Source organism: Rhipicephalus microplus, chromosome X (assembly GCF_043290135.1).
Source record: "Rhipicephalus microplus isolate Deutch F79 chromosome X, USDA_Rmic, whole genome shotgun sequence".
NCBI lineage: Eukaryota > Metazoa > Arthropoda > Arachnida > Ixodida > Ixodidae > Rhipicephalus > Rhipicephalus microplus.
The window spans coordinates 441,466,931-441,491,048 of record NC_134710.1 but is presented as its reverse complement, the minus strand read 5'-3'; the positions used below and the strand labels follow the sequence as shown (position 1 = coordinate 441,491,048).

Below are 24,118 nucleotides of genomic sequence, written 5' to 3'. Positions count from 1 at the left end.
AAAATATTTCGTCAAAACGCCTTTGGACCTACCACCTGCTTAAATGCTCTGCCTGTTGCAAGGCGGTAATGACGGTAGAGCACTCCATTTTCTTCCACGAATTCATAGCCGTGACCTTTTCCCGATTTAAATTCTCTGATCACTTTACTAAAAAACGACTCTATTTTTGGGTCACTCTGCTGTCCCTCAATGAGTTGCGCTTTTGTGATGTCACTCGACAAAACCTCCGGGTCGTACAAGAGACACATCTTGCTTTGCTTTTGTTGTGGAGCTTTAGATTTAGCGGCGCTTGACACCTGCGGAGGGTTCCTGGTCATGTTCATTTCTTTCCACACTTCCTGAGCCGCATCTGCTCGCTCCCAGTCCGAATCAGGATCGTATGGTCCTCTGACACCTGGAAGGTTTTCTATAACCACATCGTACAGTGGTTGGTTCATACAAGCCACTTTTATACTGCCTGAAAAGTAAGGCGTTTTCACTAGTACGATCGCTTCGGGGAGGCGACTTTTTGAGCCATCAAGCAAAACGACACTGCTTCTTGTTGCCCGTCAAGCACTCTTCAGGAATCAACTCTCGCCTGGCAATTGCTGTATTGCTGCCTGTGTCCCGAAGCACGCGAACCTTTCGTCCTTGCAATCACCCTTCAACTACTGGCATCCAGTCACTTAGGAAAGGTACAGCGGGTTTCCTGCTCTCGTCGTCATTACTTGAACGGCTACTTTGCTTTCGTGGGCACTTTGATGTTTTTCCCTGACGAGGTCCAGTCAGTTGTGTTTCTGTGAATGCACTGGACGAAGTCGGTTTGTTGTCTGCGCGCTGACCTCTGCAATTTTCAGCCGCGTGTCCCGATATGCAACACGATTTGCACCTTACCAATTCTTTAGGTTGGCTGCGACAGTCGGGGGCCGAATGGCCGAGTCGATTGCAGAGCATGCACTTCACTTGCGGTTTACGTGGTGCTGTATTAGGTTTCTCACCAAAATCCTTTCCCGTATCGGGATCTTTTCTGATGTTCGGCAATTTCCGTGCTTCGAGGAAGCGATCAGTTAGTTTAGCAAGCTCGTCAAGCGATTTGCCCTCTCGGTCCTTTAAGAAGATGACTGGTTTTGGTTGGCAACAGCGTAGGAATCGCTCGGAGATTATATGTACACGTAGCGCTTCGTACGTTTTCGACACGTTGGCCATGTCGACCCAGTGATCACAATAGCCCGCAATTCTCACGGCTAACTGCGTTCCAGTTTCGCCGTCCGCAACTCTTGCCTTGCGAAACTTGTCTTGGTAACCCTGCGTCGTAAATTGGAACATTTGCAGCAAGGCTTTCTTCATCTCCTGGTAGTCCAATAAATCGGCGGCAGTCATCCTACCGATCACAGTTAAGGCGTCGCCCGTGAGGCACATACTCACAGCCAGGGCTCATTTCTCTCGTGGCCAATCCTGACCGGCTGCTACTCACTCAAATCTTGGCAAGTACGCGTGCAATTCATCGCGTTTCTCGTCAAAGAGAGGAAGTAATTTCTGCGGGTTAAGCGGTGATGAAGTGCTTGATACCGGCAGAACGTCATTAGCTGAAGCCGGTACATTCCGAGCTCCTTCCTGAAGCTGTAGCTTTAGTTGGAGGATCTCACGCTGCCTCTCATCAGCTAAGTGCGCTGTCTCCGCAGCCTCTTTCAGTGCCTCTCGTTCCACAGTTCTATCATCCCTTTGTTTTGCTTGCTGATACTTGATCCACCTGCTCAGTTCTGCGCCTGTCAGCCCGAGTTGAATCCCTACAGCGGTAAGCTTTTTTAAGTCCATGTTGAAGTCCGAACGTGTGCTGTTACACAAGCAAAACCGCTGTTACTGAGCGAATCCTGGCAGGCTCGCCAGTTTGTGATGTTAACGTGGGTTCAGGATTCGCTCCAGAAAGAATAACGCAGCACGCAGGTGGACAAACACGCGTAAGACACCTTCACACACATGACAAGACTCAGCAAATAGAGAAAAACAGTTAAATTTGACATGAGGGCTGTTACGCGAAATAGTCAAGCAGTAGCGTACAGTTTGTTGTCGGAGCCGACGAAGTTGCCGAGTTGAAAGCCCCGTGCGTAGACCATCTGTCCGATTCCGTAGCTCGGTGTTTGGTCTGGTAGCGTGAAGTCAAGAAGGTCCACTCTGTGGCTGTTGATGCCGGAACTCTGCGCCCAAGGGAGCCGCTCCACGGTGGACGCCCTCGGCCTGTGCGTGTTCGTGGGCCGAACCCTGAGTGTGCCCGTCTGCCCACAGCGTCAAGACCTTGGCCCGGCCTCGTGCACGTTCCCTGGCCCGATCTCCTCGTAGCGGAACAGGCGGGAGCGCTCTAAGTTGAGGCAGCAGGAGGTAGGGCTCCGGGTTCTCCCATGGACCGGACGCCCAGCGAAGGAGAGCCCAGCCTTGCAGTTCCGACTCTCGTGCACGACCCACGCTGTCTCGAGAGACGCCGCGCACACGATCGCCGTCCTCTTCGCCACCGCACGGCACGTACGAGATTCGCACCCGCACGGCGCACACGATGAAAAGGCCACACAGTCGCCACCGCACGGCGTACTGTTTTGTTTTTACACATTTCAACCCGCTCGCACCATATATTATGACCGTTTGAACCATGCAACCCATTAGGAAGGCCTCATCCACAATTATTCAGCCACCGTATCAAAAAGTCAACATGAAGCAACAAAGCACGTTCACGCCGAATGCGGTGCACGTAAGCGAATTTTCAAATCGGAGTACAGTGTGAGGGCGCGCTTGTGACCTTCTGCCTTCTTCACGGCATGGAGGGAGCATTCCTCTTATTCGCGGAGGGTATGTCACCATTTGGCGGCACTACGCGATACTGCACACGGGCGTCACGGGCCCTGTTAGCTGCGGCCAAAGACGCCAACTTTCACACGCAGAAAAAACTGGTCCAGACACGCTTCGGCCAAGCAACCGTGGGTCTTCTGCTTTTGCAGATAATCCACTTCCACTTTCCAGTTCCACGATAGGTGTGAATGCGCTTTTGCAGAGTTTAGCCGTTACCTAGCTTATTTGCAGAACAACAAATAATGGTGTAGTGAATGTTTCCCTGCTTCAAATTTATTGTGGTTGATGGCCTAGTAGGTGCCACCCAATTATACTTGTAGTAGTTGCTGCCAAGAGAGTTTGCAAAGAGCTTCAAAAAGACTGCTCTTCCAGAGTTTGCTGTAACTGCTGTGTGTTACGCACAGACTGAGTGTTTTTTAGAATGCTGTGATAAGCTTAAATGCGCAATGACAACAGTGCAGTTTATTCTGCAAGAAAAGCAGAGGGCAATGATATGAATAAAAGCATTTGTGGTGAATGTATAAATGCCAAAGCACCAACCACTTATCAAACTTCCAACGGCCGACAACTGTGATTGCCGCAATCAGTGCACAGATGGATTGCTCGTACTTTCATTTCTGATGATGATATGTGGGGTTTAACGTCCCAAAACCACTATATGATTATGAGAGACGCCGTAGTGGAGGGCTCCGGAAATTTAGACCACCTGGGGTTCTTTAACGTGCACCCAAATTGGAGCACACTGGTACTTTCATTTATATTCGTTGACACAAGTTCACCCACGAAAAGTTTCAACTTTAAAAGCTCCACGGCTATTTTCTTCATTGTCATCGCCATGCAAAAATACTAATATCAAAGCCACAGCTGAGAAAATTGCCTTTTTAAAGCAATAACGAATTTGCAATCTGCCTTCAATGGGTCAATATATTTATGCCGAATTACTTTTGGATACTCTTCCTTAGAACGCACCACAACATTACTTAATTCATGCACGCACCGACTCGCAGATGGGTCGCAGGTTGGCTGTCAGCCCACAAAAGGCGGTCGCAGAATCGTCCGAGAGAGATCAAATGATGGACGCACCTGCCGTAGAAACTGTACCAAATTTGAGCGTGAGCTCAGCGTTGATGAGCCCAGCTGCCCAAACCGCCTCTTCTGATCCACTCGCTCCTGTGCCTGTCGAGACCGAAGCCAACAGTGACTCAGACGTCCAGGTGGGCACGCCATTCAGCCAAGCTCTAGCCAGTAAAACTGAGAATGAATTATAAAAAAAACAGCCATCAGCACAAGCGCAGATAGTTCGTACATGTAATATCCAGCATGCTAACGCATGAAGAACACTTCGAAACTTCCTTGTCAACAACTTCGCCAAAAACTTCTGCGTTATCCGAAGGAAGAAAAAAAATCGCCCCGTATCTGCATGTTTCATTGCAAATGTCGCTCAAAGACGATAGTCTTGTGCCTGAAGAGAGTGAACAAAACGTTTATTTGATGTTCTGCGCAACAAAATCTGTGAATTCTATTCTCGAAGCGCGGCGTTAGAGAGTCTAGATTTGTGCAACGAATGCTAACGAGCGCATCAAGGAACGTTAGACGCGAGCGCTATGTAGCAGTTATCTTCGAAAACGAAGGAAGATGTGCGCACCCACGCAGAAAGATGCGCGCCTCTCTCAGAGGCGATTAAGTGTAGAACGTAAAGCGAAGGGCAGGTGCCACCACCGTGTCCTCTAATCAAAACGTTCGAAATACTTGTCTTATTGAGCAACGCGTTGCACTGTCAGCGCAGCGTGATAAATGCTACGGTCCTTAGAATTACATATGTGTGCCTTCTTTAGTATAAAGCCACACATACAAAATATTGACGTGTTGTTTTGGTGCCTCAGATATGCGCAATAATTGCTTTTGAATTGACAATCGCGCAAGTATGAATGCTGAAATGAGGGCCATATTGGTGGGCGCTGAGGATGGCGTCGGCCTTTTGGCGTGTTGCTTCGTGCCGTTCGGGGCATTGTTACGACGGACGAACTAAATTTTTTGCTTCAATGTACCCCATAGAAAGGCTATCATCTTTCAAAAACTTACATCACCGGATGAGGGCACGTTCCCGGCCGCATCTTTGACTCGCTGTATAGCGCCCCTTCTTAACGCCTTTTGGGCCTCCACACTGCTACTGCCTCTACGCAGTTGCGGCCGACACATGTAATACAACCAAACACAATCTCGTCGCGCTGTCCGTCATGGCGGGTGGAGAGTGCGAACTTCTGAAACATTCTTACACAGTTTACGTGATTGTAAAATGAGTGCGCTTGAAGGCCAGGTACGTAGGGGTCTACTAAAACCACTAGAAAAAAGAGACATGTTCAACGTCGTGTGTGGAAAAGCAATGACAGGATCTTGAATAAATTTACTAAACTCGCTACCGGCTAAACGTTCTAATGAGACCATACAAGTGTGCGACTGCACATGCTTCCATAAGGTAGAAAAAACTTGAGCCTATATATCCAGATGAGAATACAGTATGATCGATGATACGTTCTCAATGAAATAAAACGCGAGAAATCTGCGGCGCTGTGAAGGTCATCGCTGTGCCACCGTCATTCTGAATATTTGGTTGAACTATTGGAAATGCGCTGGAATCTAAACATGAGGCCAGACAGGTCCGATCGAAAGGAACATTGAAGAGCAAATCGATTTTTGCGCATTTATAAAGTATAAATTTGGGATCCCGAAAACACCACATTCACCGCGACAAGACGCTTAGTAAGCGAGAAAACGCGCGAAAAGAAAATGAGATGGCGACGCCACCTTAAGATTCCCGCCCCCAACACTGTGACATCATCAATATTTTAAGGCGTCCAGTGGATTCTACGAAGCTTCTAACCAATAATATTGAAGTACATCGTAACTAGTGAGGGCCATAGGCAGAGCATATGATTTTTCGAAAAAAGTTCACCGAGCCAATTCCACCGAAAAATTCCTGACGTGACGAGTGGCGATTACGGCGCGATAATTAAACATGAAACTTCAACCTTGATTTTCTCCGCTAATCATGAACTTATGACCGTGAAACTTGTGACATTACTGTTCCCAGAGCGCAGTTTAGCAATCTAAAAGAAACATATTGTTTCTCTTTATTATCCCATTATCATCACCGTGCCTGGTAATTGATAGTGTTAAGCTTCTCTTGTGAGAGGGTTTATGTACAGAAAACTGCTTACTTACACTCGCCCCGCCGCGGTGGTCTAGTGGCTAAGGTACTCGGCTGCTGACCCGCAGGGCGCGGGTTCGAATCCCGGCTGCGGCGGCTGCATTTCCGATGGAGGCGGAAATGTTGTAGGCCCGTGTGCTCAGATTTGGGTGCACGTTAAAGAACCCCAGATGGTCAAAATTTCCGGAGCCCTCCACTACGGCGTCTCTCATAATCATATCATGGTTTTGGGACGTTAAACCCCACAAATCAATCAATCTGCTTACTTACACTCGAGAAATACACTTCGTATTCTGGGACATTTTCTGCTCCGTTTCTGAGAGTGTTTGGATCATTTAACGTAGTCAAGATACAGAAGTGCCCAAGGACTGTAATTTCTTTGCACTTACATCCAATGTATACGCGATAATATTATTGATGGAGTGGATGTCCCCGAACCACGATATTACTATGAAAGCCACCATAGTGATCGGCGTTGAAAATTTCGATCACTTTGGGTGTGGCTACGGTAAACAAGTCACCTGGGGTGTGGCGACGGTAAGCAAATTGATTCCTAGTGTTTTTGCCTCCGTTTAAACTACGACCATCACTGGTTTTGATCTCCCGACCTGTAAGCAGCAGTCAAACACCACAACTACTTGGAACTACTTGGCTACCATGCCACCGTGACTTGTTTATGCGTGATACCATCCTCTTCGAATAAGCAGCGATATACCTATTGTTGGATTCTAATGGCAGATTCGGATTAACTTTTTCTGCTCCGAGTAGAGGAATAATATTCCAATGGCAGATCGCGAGTGCAAATTGAGAGCAACCGCAGATTCCGGATCGCTCCGTGGACCAAGAGTTCTCGTTCCGCCGAAATAGGCGGGTTTTACTGGAAGTTCGCGCGGCGCAGTCTGCGAGCCCATCTTTCATCTGCAACGGCCGGATGTTTAGAATCGCGGGAAGCCACGGACGAGAAGAAAAACGCTTCGTCCCTGTCCCCCCCTAATGCCCCCTCACAAGCATGCTTCCCATTCCCAGATTCTGTGAAAGAAATCCTGCTCGGATCTAGAAGCTCCGTTTACGATCCAGCTTGACGCTCGCGATATGCTGTTGGAATTCAACATTATATTTATCAGCACCTGTATACACTCTCAAGCACGCACAAGTGATGGTATACAAGCATTTGGGTCGTGCCGGGAAAGTTCTTTCGTAATAAAACAGCGGACTTGATAGGGAAAAAAAGTTAACTGTAGACTTATTGAGTCTCGAAGGCAAGTAAAAGGCGGTAAAATGGTTGTCTTGAGTTCACTTTGCAGCGACTACGACCGGTCACAGAATGTTTGGCCCCATGAGTGAGCAATCGCTGCAATAGCAATAAAGTGGCGTATTATACGAAATAAGGGCGGCAGCTCACTTTAGCATATCAGCGGGCGTAAATCAACGAATCACAGGCTTAAGGTAACGTGGCCGCTGCAGCTCGCTAAGCAACCATTCAATGCTTCGACAACGCAGACGTTTTAGTGAGAACAAAACACGTGTGAGCAGTCAGCTGATAAGGACCGATGGTGAGCAACCACACCACAAGCTTTTAAATTAACGAAATGCGGCTAGGGTGTTTTTTCTCCGGTCGCATGCTTTTTGTCGCATCCAGAACATACGAAGCACGGGGAGAAACAATAGCTTTCGACATTATACAGAGCCTCACTGCGAGGACGGAAAGGCACCTCAAGAATGCATGAAATTACAATCACAATGAAAGAATTTTGAAGATAGATGCATTGAAAAAAGCTATGAAAATTATGAGTTCAAAGGAAAGAACTGGTGCCTGTAACCATTTTGTACTCACTTAGTGCCGTGTGATGCTGGCTCCAGTCAACATGTAGCTTATATATAGCGTTACCTGAGCCTTTGACCCCATTGTGACTTTCCAGCAACAAGGCGTCACCACAGTTTTTGATGGTGTCGTTAGTACCATTTGGGCAGCTTCACCGAGAGCTGAACACTACAGCGACATAAGAAGGTAGCACAGTGAGCTTACAGTACCTACACTAGAATAGGGAGTATTGCAATAGCTAAGTGAACATCTGGTTTTGTGTGTGCCTTTGTTTTGTGGTAGCTTTTCCTCAGTCATCAGCCTGCATTAGTAAACCCACCAAAGCAGCACTCGAATAATTGCCACATGTCACTGCTATTGCCTCTGGCTGAGGTGTGTTATAATATCCGCTACTCCGGGCTCGTTAGCGTAGGTCTCAAAGTGCGCATGAACCGGTTAAGGGTTCTTGTTGTGATAGGCGCCGACGGCGCTGGTGGGTCTCGCCGCTACCACTGCACAGAATATGAAATTGCACAGTAACTTTAATATTATTGCACAAGGTTGCAAATATTTCGTTGTTATAACAAGCATAAAATACACTGTACTTGTCAACTCTTTGTGGACAGATCGTTGGAATCTTGATCAATATTATTTTTAATTTCCGGCTAATCAAAAGGGCTCGCGCTGTTTCGCTCGCCGACGCGGAATCGATTAAACGTCATTGCTACTGCGTTTCGACGGGGGGCGACATACAAAGCTGCGCTATACTTCGACTGAGGTGCGCTGTGGGTAATCAGTTATATCGGAGTTCCTCACTTGTGCATGCGTTGTAGTAAATAACAGTTATTATGGTTTTACATCACAAGTCACGAAATGTCTCTATAGTGGAAGGCTCCCAGAATTGAGACAATCTGGGGTTCATTACCATGCACTTAAACCTAAGCACACGGGCCCCCAGAATTTAGCCTTCATCAATCGAAATGTGGTCACCGTTGTCGGAATTTAATCTCGCGACTTCCCAGTCGGTAGACCAGCAGCATATGACCAACACGGCCAGTGTTTCTCCCAAACGTGTCACTGTTTTCCCACGTAAAATCCCAGCAGCTAATTATAACATCACGGAGCAGCCACTCGACGTGGCCGCAAAAGAGGGCCAACCTTGAAAGTTGTGATTACTGAACCGTTGATAAGTGGTGAGAGACTAACGAAGCTTGCAGATGGACCAAACAACACGAGCCCAGCTGCTTGATTTATTGAAGCAAAGTACTCCTATTTACGGTGTGCATTGATTATGTGCACAGTTTTCCTTAAAAAAAGTTGGTAACCAGTATACTTACGAAGCACTATGTGGAGGTACTTTGCATATAAAGTGATTCATTGTTTATTTTTGAAAAATAAAGCAATAGCATAGCCCATGTCAATTTCGTCTTAGCAGTGAAGGAATGAAATCGGCGAATGATTGGAGAGAAAGCTGAAATAAGGACTGGCACAAAGCGCAATATATTTCACGAGTCGACATAAAACCCAAGTGTATTTTGCAGTTGAACAATAAAGAGGCGCCGTGGAAAGATGCGAAAGCATTCGGGCTGACGACAGGACATCGGCGACAACCAATAGCGCCAACAAGCACAGCCCTCCAAGAGCCTTTTTCCATGCGAGACCGCGACGTCCCCGGAGAGAGGCTGAACGCTCCGCTTTTGCCAGGGGATTTGTTGCACGATCCTTTCGGTAGCTTGGTGAGTCATTGCTTTTCATGAACATTAGGTATATAGCGTGCCCTAGGCATACTTCTAGGAAGAGCTTGCTAAAACCGAGACGCACTATGTGGTGAAGTGTCCAAATTCATGTGTAGGACAATGCATGAAGTGAGTTGCACAATTTTTTTTGTTTCACCATTTGTCTCGATGGCCAACGCTAAACAATGAAGAACTAAGCTAGTAAAAGAATTATACAGAAATACATAGATTAGTTTGCAAAGACATTCGATTACAGAATATCTAAATTTCTCCTACTTATTAGTGTTTCCTGCTTGCCACAGATGCCCCCTCAAAAAACACGTTTGAAGCCTGCTTGGGCACTCTTGCGGTACGTGAGGGACGTGCTTCCTAACGGCTCAGGAGCAAATAACCATAGCGCTCGGGCGAATGTTCTGCCTCAACAGTACAGCGAATACTGTATTGGCTGCGTGACGGCACACGTTTTCCTAGCGGAAATACAGTTGATAACTGCTTCGTGTACTAATCGTTGTCCATAACCACTGCTAGAGAAGCATGGCTTAGTGTTGTAACAGGTTGTAACTATTGTGGAGTTTAACGTTCCGAAATCACCATATGATTATGAGAGACGCCGTGTTGGAGGCCTTCGGAAATTTCGACCAACTGGGGTTCTTTGACGTGCACCCAAATCTGAGCAAACAAGCCTACGGCATCTTCTCTCCCACAGAAAATGCAACCGCCGCAGCGGGATTTAAAAGGAGCTCCCACTTTTCCCCAAGTCGCACACTTTAACGCGATAGCGCTAGGCAGCTCACGTCGCAGTAATTCCGCTGTCGGTGTCGGCACCGTTGGTTTTGAGTGAAAAATCGAGGAACAAGCAAATAAAGTAGAGGATAAAATTATCGGTCCTAATTAGGATCCAACCCGCGCCGTTCGCCAGGCAAGCAGGTGTCCTACCACCTGCTACAAAGCTACGACGTTACTTGCACCTGATTCAGGGAAAAAAAAAACACTCCATAAAGGTCATGTAGTGGAAGGAGTCTCCTTAGCGCATTTTGTTCGACAGGTGTCACGACCAAAACGAGCCCATTCGGTGATTTGTAGGCGCATTTGGGAGGCCATCAAACTACGTCGAAAAAGGCCGAAATGATGGAGCCGTCGCCGCTAAAAAACACAGCAATTTTCAAAGAGCTTTAAAAATGGACAACTATGGTCACCTAGCGGAAAATATATCAGGTCTTTCCAGAGGCGTTGATTAAGCAAACAGCAAACGCTAGATAATTTTCTGCCATCTGTGAGGCATTCTGAGACTCTTCATGGCCTAAAAGATGGCGAGCGCGCGGCGTGTATCTTAGAGGCCATGCTACTCTTGCTTTAGATCAAAAACCTGTATGTACTATCAGCGTCAAAGGAAACCCGAACAGCGGCAAGCGTTCGCGATAGTATTGTACGTGGCGTCCACTTATCACTACGAAGAGGCACGCATATATGCACAAAGCTGCCGAACAGGATGCGTGCGCCTGTCAATTATGTTAACTGGATGGCACGCACTACACTATCGCAAAGTATTGCCGCTGTTCGGGTGTCATTTGACGCCGATAGTACCATTCGCGTCGCGCGTATGTGCGTGTGTCTGTGTGCCATCTGTGAGACATTGCGAAAACGTGTCTCGACTGCGGCAAAGAGCCATTCGAGCAGAGGGAAGTGGCAATACTGCACAATCACTGCATTACTATATAGATACGTCGCGCTTGCACGTGCGCCCGTTTGTGTGTGTGCATGTGTGTGTAACAAAACCTAATAATGGTAGCATGCACTCAGCGAGCGGTTGAAGGACGCACTAGAGCCTGATTTTGCTATCGCATTCAACTATATAGGCGAAGCTTAAGAGTCCCCCAATTTTAGACATCTGTCTGCACAGCTCATGGTTTTCAATACGCCATGGCAGCATTCGCTGCAGCATGCTTTCCAATATACTTTTTTTTCTACAAGCTTATCTATTGTGGTGGGCGACTGGTTGTGGCGTGCAACTGCTGACCCGAAGATTGCGCAATCGAATGCCTACCATGGTAGTCGGCTTTCAACGAAAGAAAGATGCGATAGACGTAAAAATCTGTCCAGACGCCGTTGAGAAAAACGCTGGCTCCAGCACTCTCATCGCCACCCAGTCAGGGTAGTATAAGGAGATCCACCGAAAGCAAATGTGCATACGCCACTACAGCACTCCCCCTCACCCCCTCCTCATTTTTGTTAGTGTTAAGGCGCGGTTTCCGAAAACCTAGATCTGGAAAGCTTTTTCCGCCTATTTGTGCTTCATTAATGGGAACTGCGGGTAGAATGCAAAAGGTGATCCTGTAATTTCGGCATGCGGAAACTCACAAGAAAAGCGAGCACCGCATGACATCAAGGTCGAGGCAAGCACTCTTACGTGCGCTTCGTAACGCCCAAATGCGTTAAATTTCAGCACACACATAATGTCAACTGCAATGAAAACTTATTTACGAGCACTGTATATTACGATGAGTAAGAAGTTCGCTTTCTCAGGCACGAGTGGCTTCGGAGACTTTCACATTTGCAGCCGCATTATTCGTCCGTATCTCGCTTGTTGTGCGATGCACTGTTTTATAACACATCCTTGTCTGTGGGCGATTGTCTTCCATATGTATGCATTGCAAATTAGAATATTCGGGGGCCACTTTCTCGGGATACAAAAAAGGGAAAACCAAAGCCTCCGAGATGGCTCAAGCAATCGTGGAGACCACATGAAAGAGAAACTTTTGGAATCACTTGTACGACGCACGTGTTATCATTTGCTAAAAAAACCGCACCTTTAAGCATTCAAAGCAAACGTGATTGAAGCTGCGTGGGGACAACCAGTTCAGATCTTGGGCGGTAGCGGAGTGCGTGATGTTTTCTGCACGCGGCACCAGTCTGCATTTAGTTGATACATGGTGCGCATCGTGGTCAGAGGCTTAACAGAGCTTCATAGTGAAGGGTGCCACGCTTCTCTGACAAGGCTACTCAAAACAATAACAGAATATCTACATTATCACACTTTATCACGCGACCAACTGTAGAAAACGCGAGTCGCTCACTTACAGAACATATTCGCAACTTCCATATCCAGTGCTCCCGCCGTTATGCTTCGTGCAACGGGTACGAAAATCGGTAAAACTGAAGTCGTGTACATCTCTTGCAATTCAAAACGCTATTGTAGCGTCGACTGGGGCATTTCTTTGTAGCTTGCGGAGCTCTTGCGTCAGCTTTTGTTTTCGCCACAGTTTCGGCGAGTGACCAAGCAAGAACTTCATGGCGGTTCGGTTGCACATTCTACTTGCAAAGAGAAATTCGTAGCTTTTGCCCTAATGTTCAACCTGCAAACACACCTAATATTCAGCTGAATTGTTTCGTACCCACTAGTTGCTCTTGGTTGCACAGCACACTGTGCAAATAAGTCGGAAGGGCACTACCCAAAACTGCTTCGACAGGTGGCACTACGTGTCCGCATCCGAAACACTGCAGAGTCGGAAGTCTATGGTATGGCTTGGGGCGAAGCTCCTTAGGTGCTAGCCTTGTGCGGCATCCAGTGATGTACCAGCATCTCCAGTTGTTTCACAACACCTCTTACACATCTGCGAAACAAAAAAAAACTGCGCCGTCCTTCACTCCGCCCGTTCATCCATCTATCTGTGCGTGAATGCGTCAGTGTCTCTGTCCAGCTGTTCGTCGCTTCATACGAGCGTCCATCTACTCATCTGTTATTCCTTTATACAATCCGGCTATTTCAACGTATAGACGTGCTGCACCTTAGGACTTGTCATGCTTCATTGTGGAATTGCGTGAAAGGTCTTTTTAACTGAGAGTCGGCGCTCTAAACTATTTCACTCCGATCCTTACGAAGAGTAAGAGGACTTTTTTTAATTCGCCTGTTACGTCCGTCAGTGGAGACACCGAGCGATGAAGTGACATAGGTGCAAAAACGCTGGTGAAACTCCGAGTATACGGCAAAATACCAAGCACTTAATGAGCGGGGTCGCGTAGGGCGAATAAGCTAAGGTGTAATATCCAATTTATTCAGCTCTCCACCGACAATCAACGCCCGTGTTCGCTCAGTGGTTAGGGCAACTCGGCTGCTGACCCGGATGACACGGACTTGATTTCTGTGTTAGAGAAATGACTAGAGGCCATAGTTTCAGTGCAGGTTAAAGAACTTCAGATAGTCGAAATTATTTGGAGTACTCCATCACGGCGATTTTCATTTCACGAGTCACTTCCGAATATTGAGCCTCATAAAACATTTGACCAAATAGCACCGAATTAAGCTCAACCATTTGTCGCAGTGCCTGAAAACTGCGTGAACATTTTTCACACCTAAACACTGCCTATATTGTGGTCTATTTTTGCAGTGAGCTTGAAGATTAAAATAGCTTGTTTTTGTTTACGTTATTGTGAAATGAGGATGTCAGCTCACTAATGGCCAGACATTAGCGCACTTATCGTATCCGCTGTAAGCCAAGTGGTACGATGCGATTGAAAGATACGTGCTCCTCCGAATTCAATGCCTCAAAAGATCCTGTGTTTATTTAACAGCTGCTTTTTATCACTTTACACCAGGGACGTCATAGGGCAGCACAGTGCTTGGCCCGAACAAAGATAACGATAACATTACACCCTTTCTTTTTTTGTCAGAAGTATTGTAACACAAAGCAAACAAATAAACAAAGCAGCATGAATAGTAACAACACAGACCTGTATGCTGCAAGTTTCAAGTGTAGCCGTCTCGCTGTGGTGGCCTTAGTTCTCGACCATAGCGTGTCACATGACAACCAAGTCTCCCGCTATCCAATGGAGCCGCCATCGTTGAAATGAGGGCAGAATGCTCTGCCGAGGACTTTGTTCCTCGGATTGCCCTGCAGCGTTCAGACTCACGGGAAAGTCATAAGATGGGTTATGCATGCAGGTTCGCTCACTTTATTTAACCAGTGCCCTTCTATTTCTTTCTAACTCGGTCCCATTGTTTATCCGCACTCCTTGGAGGTCATTTAAGATATCTGCCATTCTCTTTTGAAAGTACTCCAGGGCCGAGATGCTACTGAATGACATTCGCTGGAAGCAGTACCTACCAAATGGTATGATAAATGTTGTGAGCTCTTGACTTTCTTTAGTCGATTTTACCTGATTGATTGATATGTGGGGATTAACGTCCCAAAACCACCATATGATTATGAGAGACGCCGTAGGGGAGGGCTCCGGAAGTTTCGACCATCTGGGGTTCTTTAACGTGCACCCAAATCTGAGCACACGGGCCTACAACATTTCCGCCTCCATTGGAAATGCAGCCGCCACAGCCGGGATTCGAACCCGCGACGTGCGGCTCGGCAGCCGAGTACCTTAGCCACTAGACCACCGCGACGGGGCAATTTTACCTGATTAAAACCTGAACTGGCATGTAATTTTGAAAACAATGTCGCCTCTCGCAAATCGCTGAAGGGCGTCATCTACTGTAGGCAGTACAAACCGTTCGCGCAGGACGCTCTTGTTCGGCGGGGTTAGATCCACGCAAATTTGAACTTCGCCTGTGTGCTTGACCAAGGGAACCATTCCTGCACACCATTTAGCCGCACCGTTGACCTTCCGAATGACGTGGCTTTTGACCTTTTTGGCCAACACTACTTTGATAGAGGTTTTTAATTAAATTGGTATCCGCCGAAATGCGAAAATTGCTAAGGGAGTCGCTCCTTGTTTCATGCGAACAGTGTGTTACAGCAGAAATCATGCCCGAACCAGAAAAAATCTGCGCATACATATACTCGTACTGTTTATTTTCAACCACATAAAGAAATGGGGCCACACCAAGCGTGTACTGTCACTGCTTCAATAGCTGGAAGCCCTAACAGAACACACTGCAGTGACTCTACGACGTACAATGTTTGTCACGTGGTTTTTCATTTCCACACAATATACTGCTGAAAAACAACTGTTAACTTTATATGATTGATATGTGGGGTTTAACGTCCCAAAACCACCATATGATTATGAGAGACGCCGTAGTGGAGGGCTCCAGAAATTTCTACCACCTGGGGTTCTTTAACGTGCACCCAAACCTGAGCACACGGGCCAACTATTAACTTCAAGGCGCAGATTTGCAGCGCTTCTCAGCGCAGCCTGCGACTTGTTTATACAGACGGTATGCCAGGAAAATCGGGCGGAACGACAGTAACTTCCACTCCTGAATCAATTTTAGCACGCATGCGCACCCCATTTATATAGACACTTCCGCGTATCGGGCATTTGATCCGTTAAGAGTCCCAACAAAAAGTTCTCTACAGCGCCTTCTAGTGCAGACTCGCCCACCTAGTTTTCAGTTCTCCAGCGTATGCAGAAGTGACATTTTTGCTAAGTGTTATCATTACCTTTGTACGGACCAAGCACTGTGCTGCCCTATGAGGTCACTGGTGTAAAGTGATAAAAAGTGGCTGTAGAATAAACACGGTGTCTTTTGAGACAGTTACATCGGAGTGGCGTGGGTCTTTCAATCGCATTTCATGTGAAGGGAAGAACTGAAGCCGAACTCACACCCACATTTTTCTTCTGCCGATCATAGGTAATTTACCACATTGCTGCTTTAGCAATCATTCCGCATTTCATGCGAAGCAAAAAACTGAAGCCGAACTCACACCCACATTTTTCTTCGGCCGATTTAAGGTAATTTACCGCATTGCTGCTTTAGCAATCATTCCGCATTTCATGTGAAGCGAAGAAGTGAAGCCGAACTCACACCCACATTTTGATTCTGCCGATCATAGGTAATTTACCACGTTGCTGCTTTAGCAATCATTCCAACTTAAAAAAACTACACTATCTCCGGCATGAGCGAACCAAGCGGAGATGCGAAGCGGCGGGTGCTTGCGCCTATGGGCGAGCAATAGGCAGCGTTTTCCCGTCGTCTCGTACGCCGGCGTCAGTAGGCGTCGATGCAACGGGTCGCTGCAACGTCCGATTCCGGAAGTTCAAATATATGCAGTGTCTGCGTCGACGGTGAAAGTGGTTCGATGAATAGAAAATCAATTAGCACATGGTTGACAGTGACTTCCACTACATTGTTATCATCTCCCCTGGTAAGAGGGACGGTGAAATTCACTGGGCATTATTCGGCACCAGTGGTCACGGCTGGAAGCAATGACCTCGAAGAATCACTCTGCTTGCTTTTGTAGTGCTCGTCGTCTATACCTAGCCGTATACGGTCACCTTTGTCCACGTGGTACTCTTGCCTCGATTTCATCACCTTTCTCGCGTGCACTGTCACTGCTGCTAAAGTGGCGGCTGCCCACCTCGGATCTATTAAGTCATTGCCATGCTCTGTGTGACCCGCAAGGTCTCTAATAATGTTTGTATTTGACTTGGCTTGTTCCTCAGAAGCTTCGACAGCAAGCGGTCAAGATTTCTTTCAACCGTTTTCAAGCGCCATTTCCAAGATCATCGGTAGGCTTAACAGTGCTGAGTGTATTGGCTGAATAGGTAGACTCAAAGATGTGCAACAACTCGCAAGCTCAGAGCATAATTCCAGAGTTCATTTTGCTCCAGGGGAAAGCCATTGTGTCATTCTTTGTTTTAACCTCATTCGTAAACCAAGGATCGGTGCGGCTTGGTGCGGTACACCTTCTGCCCTCGCCTACGCCGCGAAGTGTTCTACGACCGCAATGGTGGCGACTGTGTGGCGGTTACGACGGCTGCCGAGCACGAGGCGGTAAACGAAGTGGCATCGATGGCAGCGGCCCGTTACAACGATACTAGCGTGCACAAGGACCTGACACCACTCTGCAACAGCAGTCCAAACCGCTTCTCTTCACTCGAGAGCTGCCGAGAAAGCTGCCAGCGGAGGGACGTGCCCGCGGAGCGTTGCTTCGACGAGACCCTCTTCTCGGAGTGCCGTAGGTATGTTGCACTGAATAACCTGACGCAAATCGCTGATGTTTATACAAACCCCCACAGCTAAGTACCAGATGGGGCTATTGGTGCATTTGGGTACTGAGGTATAGCATGTCGAACAAAGAATACAGAGTCAAGCATACAAGTGAGAAGTTGACAAAAGCGAATATTTTCGAAGTTATTCTCGATTCCTTTCAGAGAAAAAAGAGTCCTCAAGATGTGCAAACCCTTCTGAGTAGTATTTCACAGTGCGTGCGCTAAAAATAGCCATGTGTTTATATATATATATATATATATATATATATATATATATATATATATATATACTGTCACGATGAGTCACAAGTACTGCGGGATTTATTAAACCACCGGGTAGCAATCTCTAGGACGATGCGTCAGTCGTGGCTGGCTCTCGAGCAGAGAAGAAACACGCGATCTTCTTTTTCCTCCAGATTGAGAGCCCCTCTTGCTGTGAACCCACTACGTGCTGGGGGCATTATATATATATATATATATATATATATATATATATATATATATATATATATATATATATATATATATATATATATAAGGGAAAGAAGTGTATACCTAAGGGCTCGTTTTTTCGTGTTTTAACACAATACTAATGAGATATAACAGACAGTAATGCCAAGGAATGTACAGGGGAAGTTATTAGAACCAATGGAATGTAAATAAGAGGAAAGAAGAAAGAAAAGTGGATGAAAAAATTACCAACTGTGAGCAGGAATCGAACCTACGACCTTCGAATTACGCGTTCGATGCTCTTCGAATTACGCGTTCGAGCATCGAACGCGCAATTCGAAGGTCGTAGGTTCGATTCCTGCTCACAGTTGGTAATTTTTTCATCCACTTTTCTTTCTTCTTTCTTCTTATTTACATTCCATTGGTTCTAATAACTTCCCCTGTACATTCAAGTTTCAAGTTTTCAAGTTTATTCAACAACGATGTCAGTTTACAGAAAAGTGCGTACAGGATTGGTAATACACACAAGGAGCCCCAAAGTTGGAAACTGTCAGGGGGGCTCCCATACATGATGTTAACGGGAGAAGAAACAAAATATACAACATTCAGTTGTTACGGTATCTTCAGTAAGAAAAAAAAAAGCACAGTGCGAAAAAAACGAAAGTAGAAAATACATATATGTTTAGTAAGGCAAAAAAGAAAACTCTGAAGAACAAACAAGCGCAAGTTATAATACAAAACGTAAGGACAATATAACATGTAGCAATTGTTATCGCTACATTAAAAAGCAGTTGCTAAGATGAAGACAACTGTTGCAAAAAATATTTCTTTACTTGGTTTTTGAATGCATGTTCTGTGGTTGATGATTTTATTACGTAAGGAAGGGAATTCCACAGCTTGATTCCCGTAAATGTGGTAGTGAACTTGCCGTAGTTTGTGCGAACTTTAGGCAGAAGGCGGTTATCAAGCTCAGAAAACCTAGTAATATTATTATTTACAAGGCCTTCCAAGACAATGCCATCTATATGCACATTACCGCGAAAAAGCCTATACATCACAACTGATAACTTCAGCTGAAAGAGGTGATAAAGAGGATGTATATTTAAATTCTGATAAAGTGGCGTTGCATTGGTTAAGAAATGGCTGAAAGTCATGAGTCGAAGTGCTTGATTCTGTAGGCGTTGTAGCCGGTTGAGGTGGGTCAAATATGTGTTACCCCAGGCTGATATGCAATAAGATAAATGGCTGTGAATATGTGCGTGATAAAGGGAGTGGATTATGTGTGGCTGAAAATATGAACGAGTTTTGATTATGGCGCGTATTCCAAAGGTTATCTTGCGAATGAGTGATTGCGCATGAAGATTGAATTTCATATGCCGGTCAAGAACTACACCGAGAAACGTTGTACTGTTGGACATGGGAATTAAATTATCGTCCAGACGCACAGATATAGATTTTGAAAGTACAGTCGGGAAGGAATGAAAAACTATAAAAACGGTTTTTGATGGATTAATTCTTAACATGTTCATTCGACACCAGGAACTTATATTATGTAGATCCACGTTAATGTTTCGTTGTAGCTCATCGACATTGTTAGCATAGGTAAAAATGGTCGTGTCATCTGCATATAAGATACAATCTGTAGCGGTCAAAACATTAGGTAGATCATTAATAAATAGCAAAAAGAGCAGCGGGCCAAGGATCGAGCCCTGAGGAACACCTTGATTTACTTTCTTAGCTGCTGAAACTTTACCGTCAATCTGAACAACTTGAGTGCGATTGCAGAGATAACTAGATATAAATTGAAGTGCAGGTCCAGTTATGCCATACGATTCAAGTTTATGTATAAGAATTTTGTGATTAATTGTGTCAAAAGCTTTCGTTAAATCTATGAATACGCCACCAACTACGAAGCCTTGGTCGATTGCCCCTTTTATTTTATCGGTGAGGGTTAGAAGCGCAAGCTCAGTCGAATAGCCAGGCCGAAAGCCGTACTGTTTAGATGTCAACAGATTAAACTTTGTCAGGTAGGATATTAATCTTGTATGCATAAGACGCTCGATTATTTTGCTGAAAAATGGAAGAATACAAATGGGCCTATAATTACTCAGAAGTTCGCGATCACCTTTTTTGTGAACAGGTGTTATTCTACCAACTTTTAGGGAATCGGGAAATATGCCTGCTTTAAACATCTTGTTAACAAAATCTGCAATGACAGGAGATAGCTCACTAGAGACTAACTTGATGTGGGATAGATGAACAGAGTCAAGACCAGGTCCCGTGGACCTGAGCGAAGTTATAACACGAAGAACTTCCTCTGCACTCGTTGGTCGCAAGAAGAAAGAATAAGGCTGGCGAGGTAATGTTGGTAATGGGGGATTTCTCAGAGATTCACAGGTACTGCTAAAATACTCACTGAACGCATTGGCGATATCAGTTGGATGGCTGTATGTTTCTGCTTCAGTTCTAATTTTCGTTATCTGCTCACGACTTTTATTATTTAAGAATTCGTTTATGACCTGCCAGTTGCGCCTCGTATCATTGCCATTATCCAAAATTTTTTTCTGAAAGTATTCTCGTTTTGCACATTTAAGTGCGGCTGCAAGCGTGTTGGAATATTTCTTGAAACGAATTTTAAGTTCAGAGTTAAATGGCTCACAAGACACTCTTTTGTGAAGTTGGTTTTTCTTCAAGATACAACGAAGTAGCGCCCTTGTAACTCAAGGTTTTCTGGGATTACTGAAATGACGAGCTGTGATGTGTACCGTCGTGCATTCGTTAATGCATTGTGTAACTGTAGTCAAAAATAGCTGATAAGCCTTTTCAGCGCAGGATTTACTTATTACGACGGTCCAGTCAATTGATTGTACCATAGATACGAATTTTTGAGAATTAAAAGATATCCTCTTTTTGTTTTCCTTACACTTGTAATTTTCTGTGCCCAAAGTCAGGAACATAGGGTAATGATCCGTTATGCTGTGCTCAATGACTCCTTCTGTATTGTCTGTAGCAAAATTGGTTAATATGTGGTCAATTAACGTATTAGATCCTGCTATGTCACATCTGGTGGGAGTGGTTATTAAAGATTCAAAACCGTAGCCATGTAAACACCCGAGATAATCAGAACATGACTGATTAGTAGGGTCGATAATGTTCACGTTGATGTCTCCGCAGATGATGATATTTTTGTTTTCGTTCGTAATAGTGTCCAACAACTTATCGAACTGTAAACAGAACTCAGACTGTGAAGATGCTGGCGAACGATAAATGCACCCTAATACTGTGTTCCGGCCATCGACTGAGAAAACACTCTTGTCAAATTCTATCCATACAGATTCACAGAACATATTAGAAAACGCAAGGTCATTGCGGCGTTTGTATGACAATGACGATTTAATAAAAACGGCGGATCCACCGCCCCGTGGTGTAGCACGATAGCAGTACTCTGCATTGTATCCTGATAGCGCATACAAGTTTCTGTCGTCCGGCGACAACCACGTCTCAGACAAACAAATAAATGAGAAATTGTGATTAATTAAAGAAAGAAATGCAATGAGACTGTTGTGGTTTTTACGTAGGCTGCGAATATTCAAATGTATCAGTGATAGTTTTGGGTTTTTATCACTGAAATGTTTTTTCAGAGCTTGACAAGAAAACATTGTTGCGTAGGTTTAAAATACGAAGCAGTAAATAGCAATACTGGTAGGCTAGGCCAACACAGCAAGGTCACCCGCACTAGAGATACGGTAGACGCGGCTGTCGTCCGTCTTTCTGGCCTTAATTATGCAGTGATCAGTCCAGAGATGTTTCCAGCCTTTAGCTTTTTTCAGTTCAAGTGCCTGTGCGAACAGCCGTTTCCTTTCTTGTGTGAGATGATCATTTGCATATAAGGGCTTCTGATTGTTTTGGGAAAACCCAAGGGCCGCAGTCGTCAAGCGGGCCTTGCGTACTTTTTTCAAGAACTCAGTCTTTTTTTCTCGGGAGCAGAAGCGCGCGATAATGTTCGTGTCTTTTTTGGCTGGCACACGATGCACAGTATCAAGATCCTCAGGTGCAATCTTGCACCCTACAGCATCACCCATGGACTGAACAACTGCCAGACAGCTTTCACCTTTTGTTGCAGGGACGCCTTTTATTTCTACATTATTTAGTCGGGAGTACCGGTCAAGTTCAGAAACCCTTCGTGTCAGTTGCTTATTTTCATCTTTCAAAGCCTTGTTTTCAGTAGCGAGGTCGGAATTCTGCTTCTTAACACTCTCGACAAGCTCGTTGAACATACTAAGGCTGTCACGCATCGCCGCGACCTCAGTGCGTAAACACTCAATTTCTTTTGCCAACTCAGCGTTCGTCGGCATTCTGTACAACAGCACACGATTGGGCAGCAGCGGCAACGGTATTCACGGAACAAAAGAAGTATGGTTGGGTGGAGAAATAAGACCAACCTGTGACGAAAGTAGCAGTAGATTAGCGACTTGTTTGCGACCGCAACCGCTGCTGCCAATTGTGACTCGGCGCCAGCGATGCTTGCTTATATGCGGGAACTTGGCCGGTAGAGGGCAGACGCAGCACACCAATCACTGTCGTGACGAAACGGTCCGCTGGCGATACACGTGCAGAGGCGATATCCTTTCCTTGCTTCGGCTCGTAGACAGTTCCGCATATACTGTCCTGTGACGAAAGTAGCAGTAGATTAGCGACTTGTTTGCGACCGCAACCGCTGCTGCCAATTGTGACTCGGCGCCAGCGATGCTTGCTTATATGCGGGAACTTGGCCGGTAGAGGGCAGACGCAGCACACCAATCACTGTCGTGACGAAACGGTCCGCTGGCGATACACGTGCAGAGGCGATATCCTTTCCTTGCTTCGGCTCGTAGACAGTTCCGCATATACTGTCCTGTGACGAAAGTAGCAGTAGATTAGCGACTTGTTTGCGACCGCAACCGCTGCTGCCAATTGTGACTCGGCGCCAGCGATGCTTGCTTATATGCGGGAACTTGGCCGGTAGAGGGCAGACGCAGCACACCAATCACTGTCGTGACGAAACGGTCCGCTGGCGATACACGTGCAGAGGCGATATCCTTTCCTTGCTTCGGCTCGTAGACAGTTCCGCATATACTGTCCTGTGACGAAAGTAGCAGTAGATTAGCGACTTGTTTGCGACCGCAACCGCTGCTGCCAATTGACCGCTGCTGCAATTCCTTGGCATTACTGTCTGTTATATCTCATATATATATATATATATATATATATATATATATATATATATATATATATATATATATATATATATATATATATATATATATATATATATATATATACTGTGAAATTTCCTGCATTTAGGGCTGCAGTGACTGAGTCACGTTCTCACCACGTCTCTTCGCACTAAATGAACCCTGCAATACTTTTCAGTATGTCGGTTGACGAGGCTCTTGATAACAAGCTTGCCACGCGTGACATCACAAGACGCCACCTTGAATTAGCAATTCATTCCCATAAACAGCTCACTGCCCCGCCGCGGTGGTCTAGTGGCTAACGTACTCGGCTGCTGACCCGCAGGTTGCGGGATCAAATTCCCGCTGCAGCGACTGCAGTTTCGATGGAGGTGGAAGTGCTGTAGGCCCGTGTGCTCAGATTTCGGTGCACGTTAAAGAACTCCAAGTGGTTGAAATTTTCGGAGCCCTCCACTACGGCGTCTCTCATATATATATATATATATATATATATATATATATATATATATATATATATATATATATATATATATATATATATATATATTGTTATGGCGTTTATTAGCCGGCACACAGCGAGTCTACACAATGGCGACAGTAACGGCCAAAACACGGGGTCTCCGCGCGAGCGGCGTTCTCTTTGGGCAGACCCACTAGAAAGCACATAAGAGTTCGACCCACTTCAGTGTTCGGCGGCTTCTGTACAATTACCCCGGGGTCGAAGAGGGAGCCGCCTGGCGACCTAACAGCTTGTCACTACGAGCGGGTCATAGTAAGCCTTCAGACGCTCCACGTTGACTATGTCGCGCCCGCGGCGGCGCATGTCCGAAGATTGTTCAATTGGCTCGATAAGATAGTTGACCGGAGATGTGCGCTCGATCACACGGTAGGGACCTTCATATTTCGGGAGTAGTTTGGAAGAAAGGCC

The 24,118-nt window shown here is 45.8% G+C and overlaps 1 protein-coding gene across 2 annotated transcripts in view; it reads left to right on the top strand.

The window, feature by feature from the left end:
- Positions 1–24,118, top strand: part of LOC119161812 (uncharacterized) — a 100,212-nt gene that overhangs the window by 35,051 nt on the left and 41,043 nt on the right. The window contains exons 3-5 of one of the 2 annotated variants that reach the window (XM_075880535.1): positions 3,825–4,031; positions 9,368–9,562; positions 17,175–17,476. In XM_075880535.1, the coding sequence (XP_075736650.1) occupies positions 3,825–4,031; positions 9,368–9,562; positions 17,175–17,476 (704 nt within the window). The remainder of the gene's footprint in view (positions 1–3,824; positions 4,032–9,367; positions 9,563–17,174; positions 17,477–24,118) is intronic. The other variant, XM_075880536.1, reaches the window with a different exon arrangement.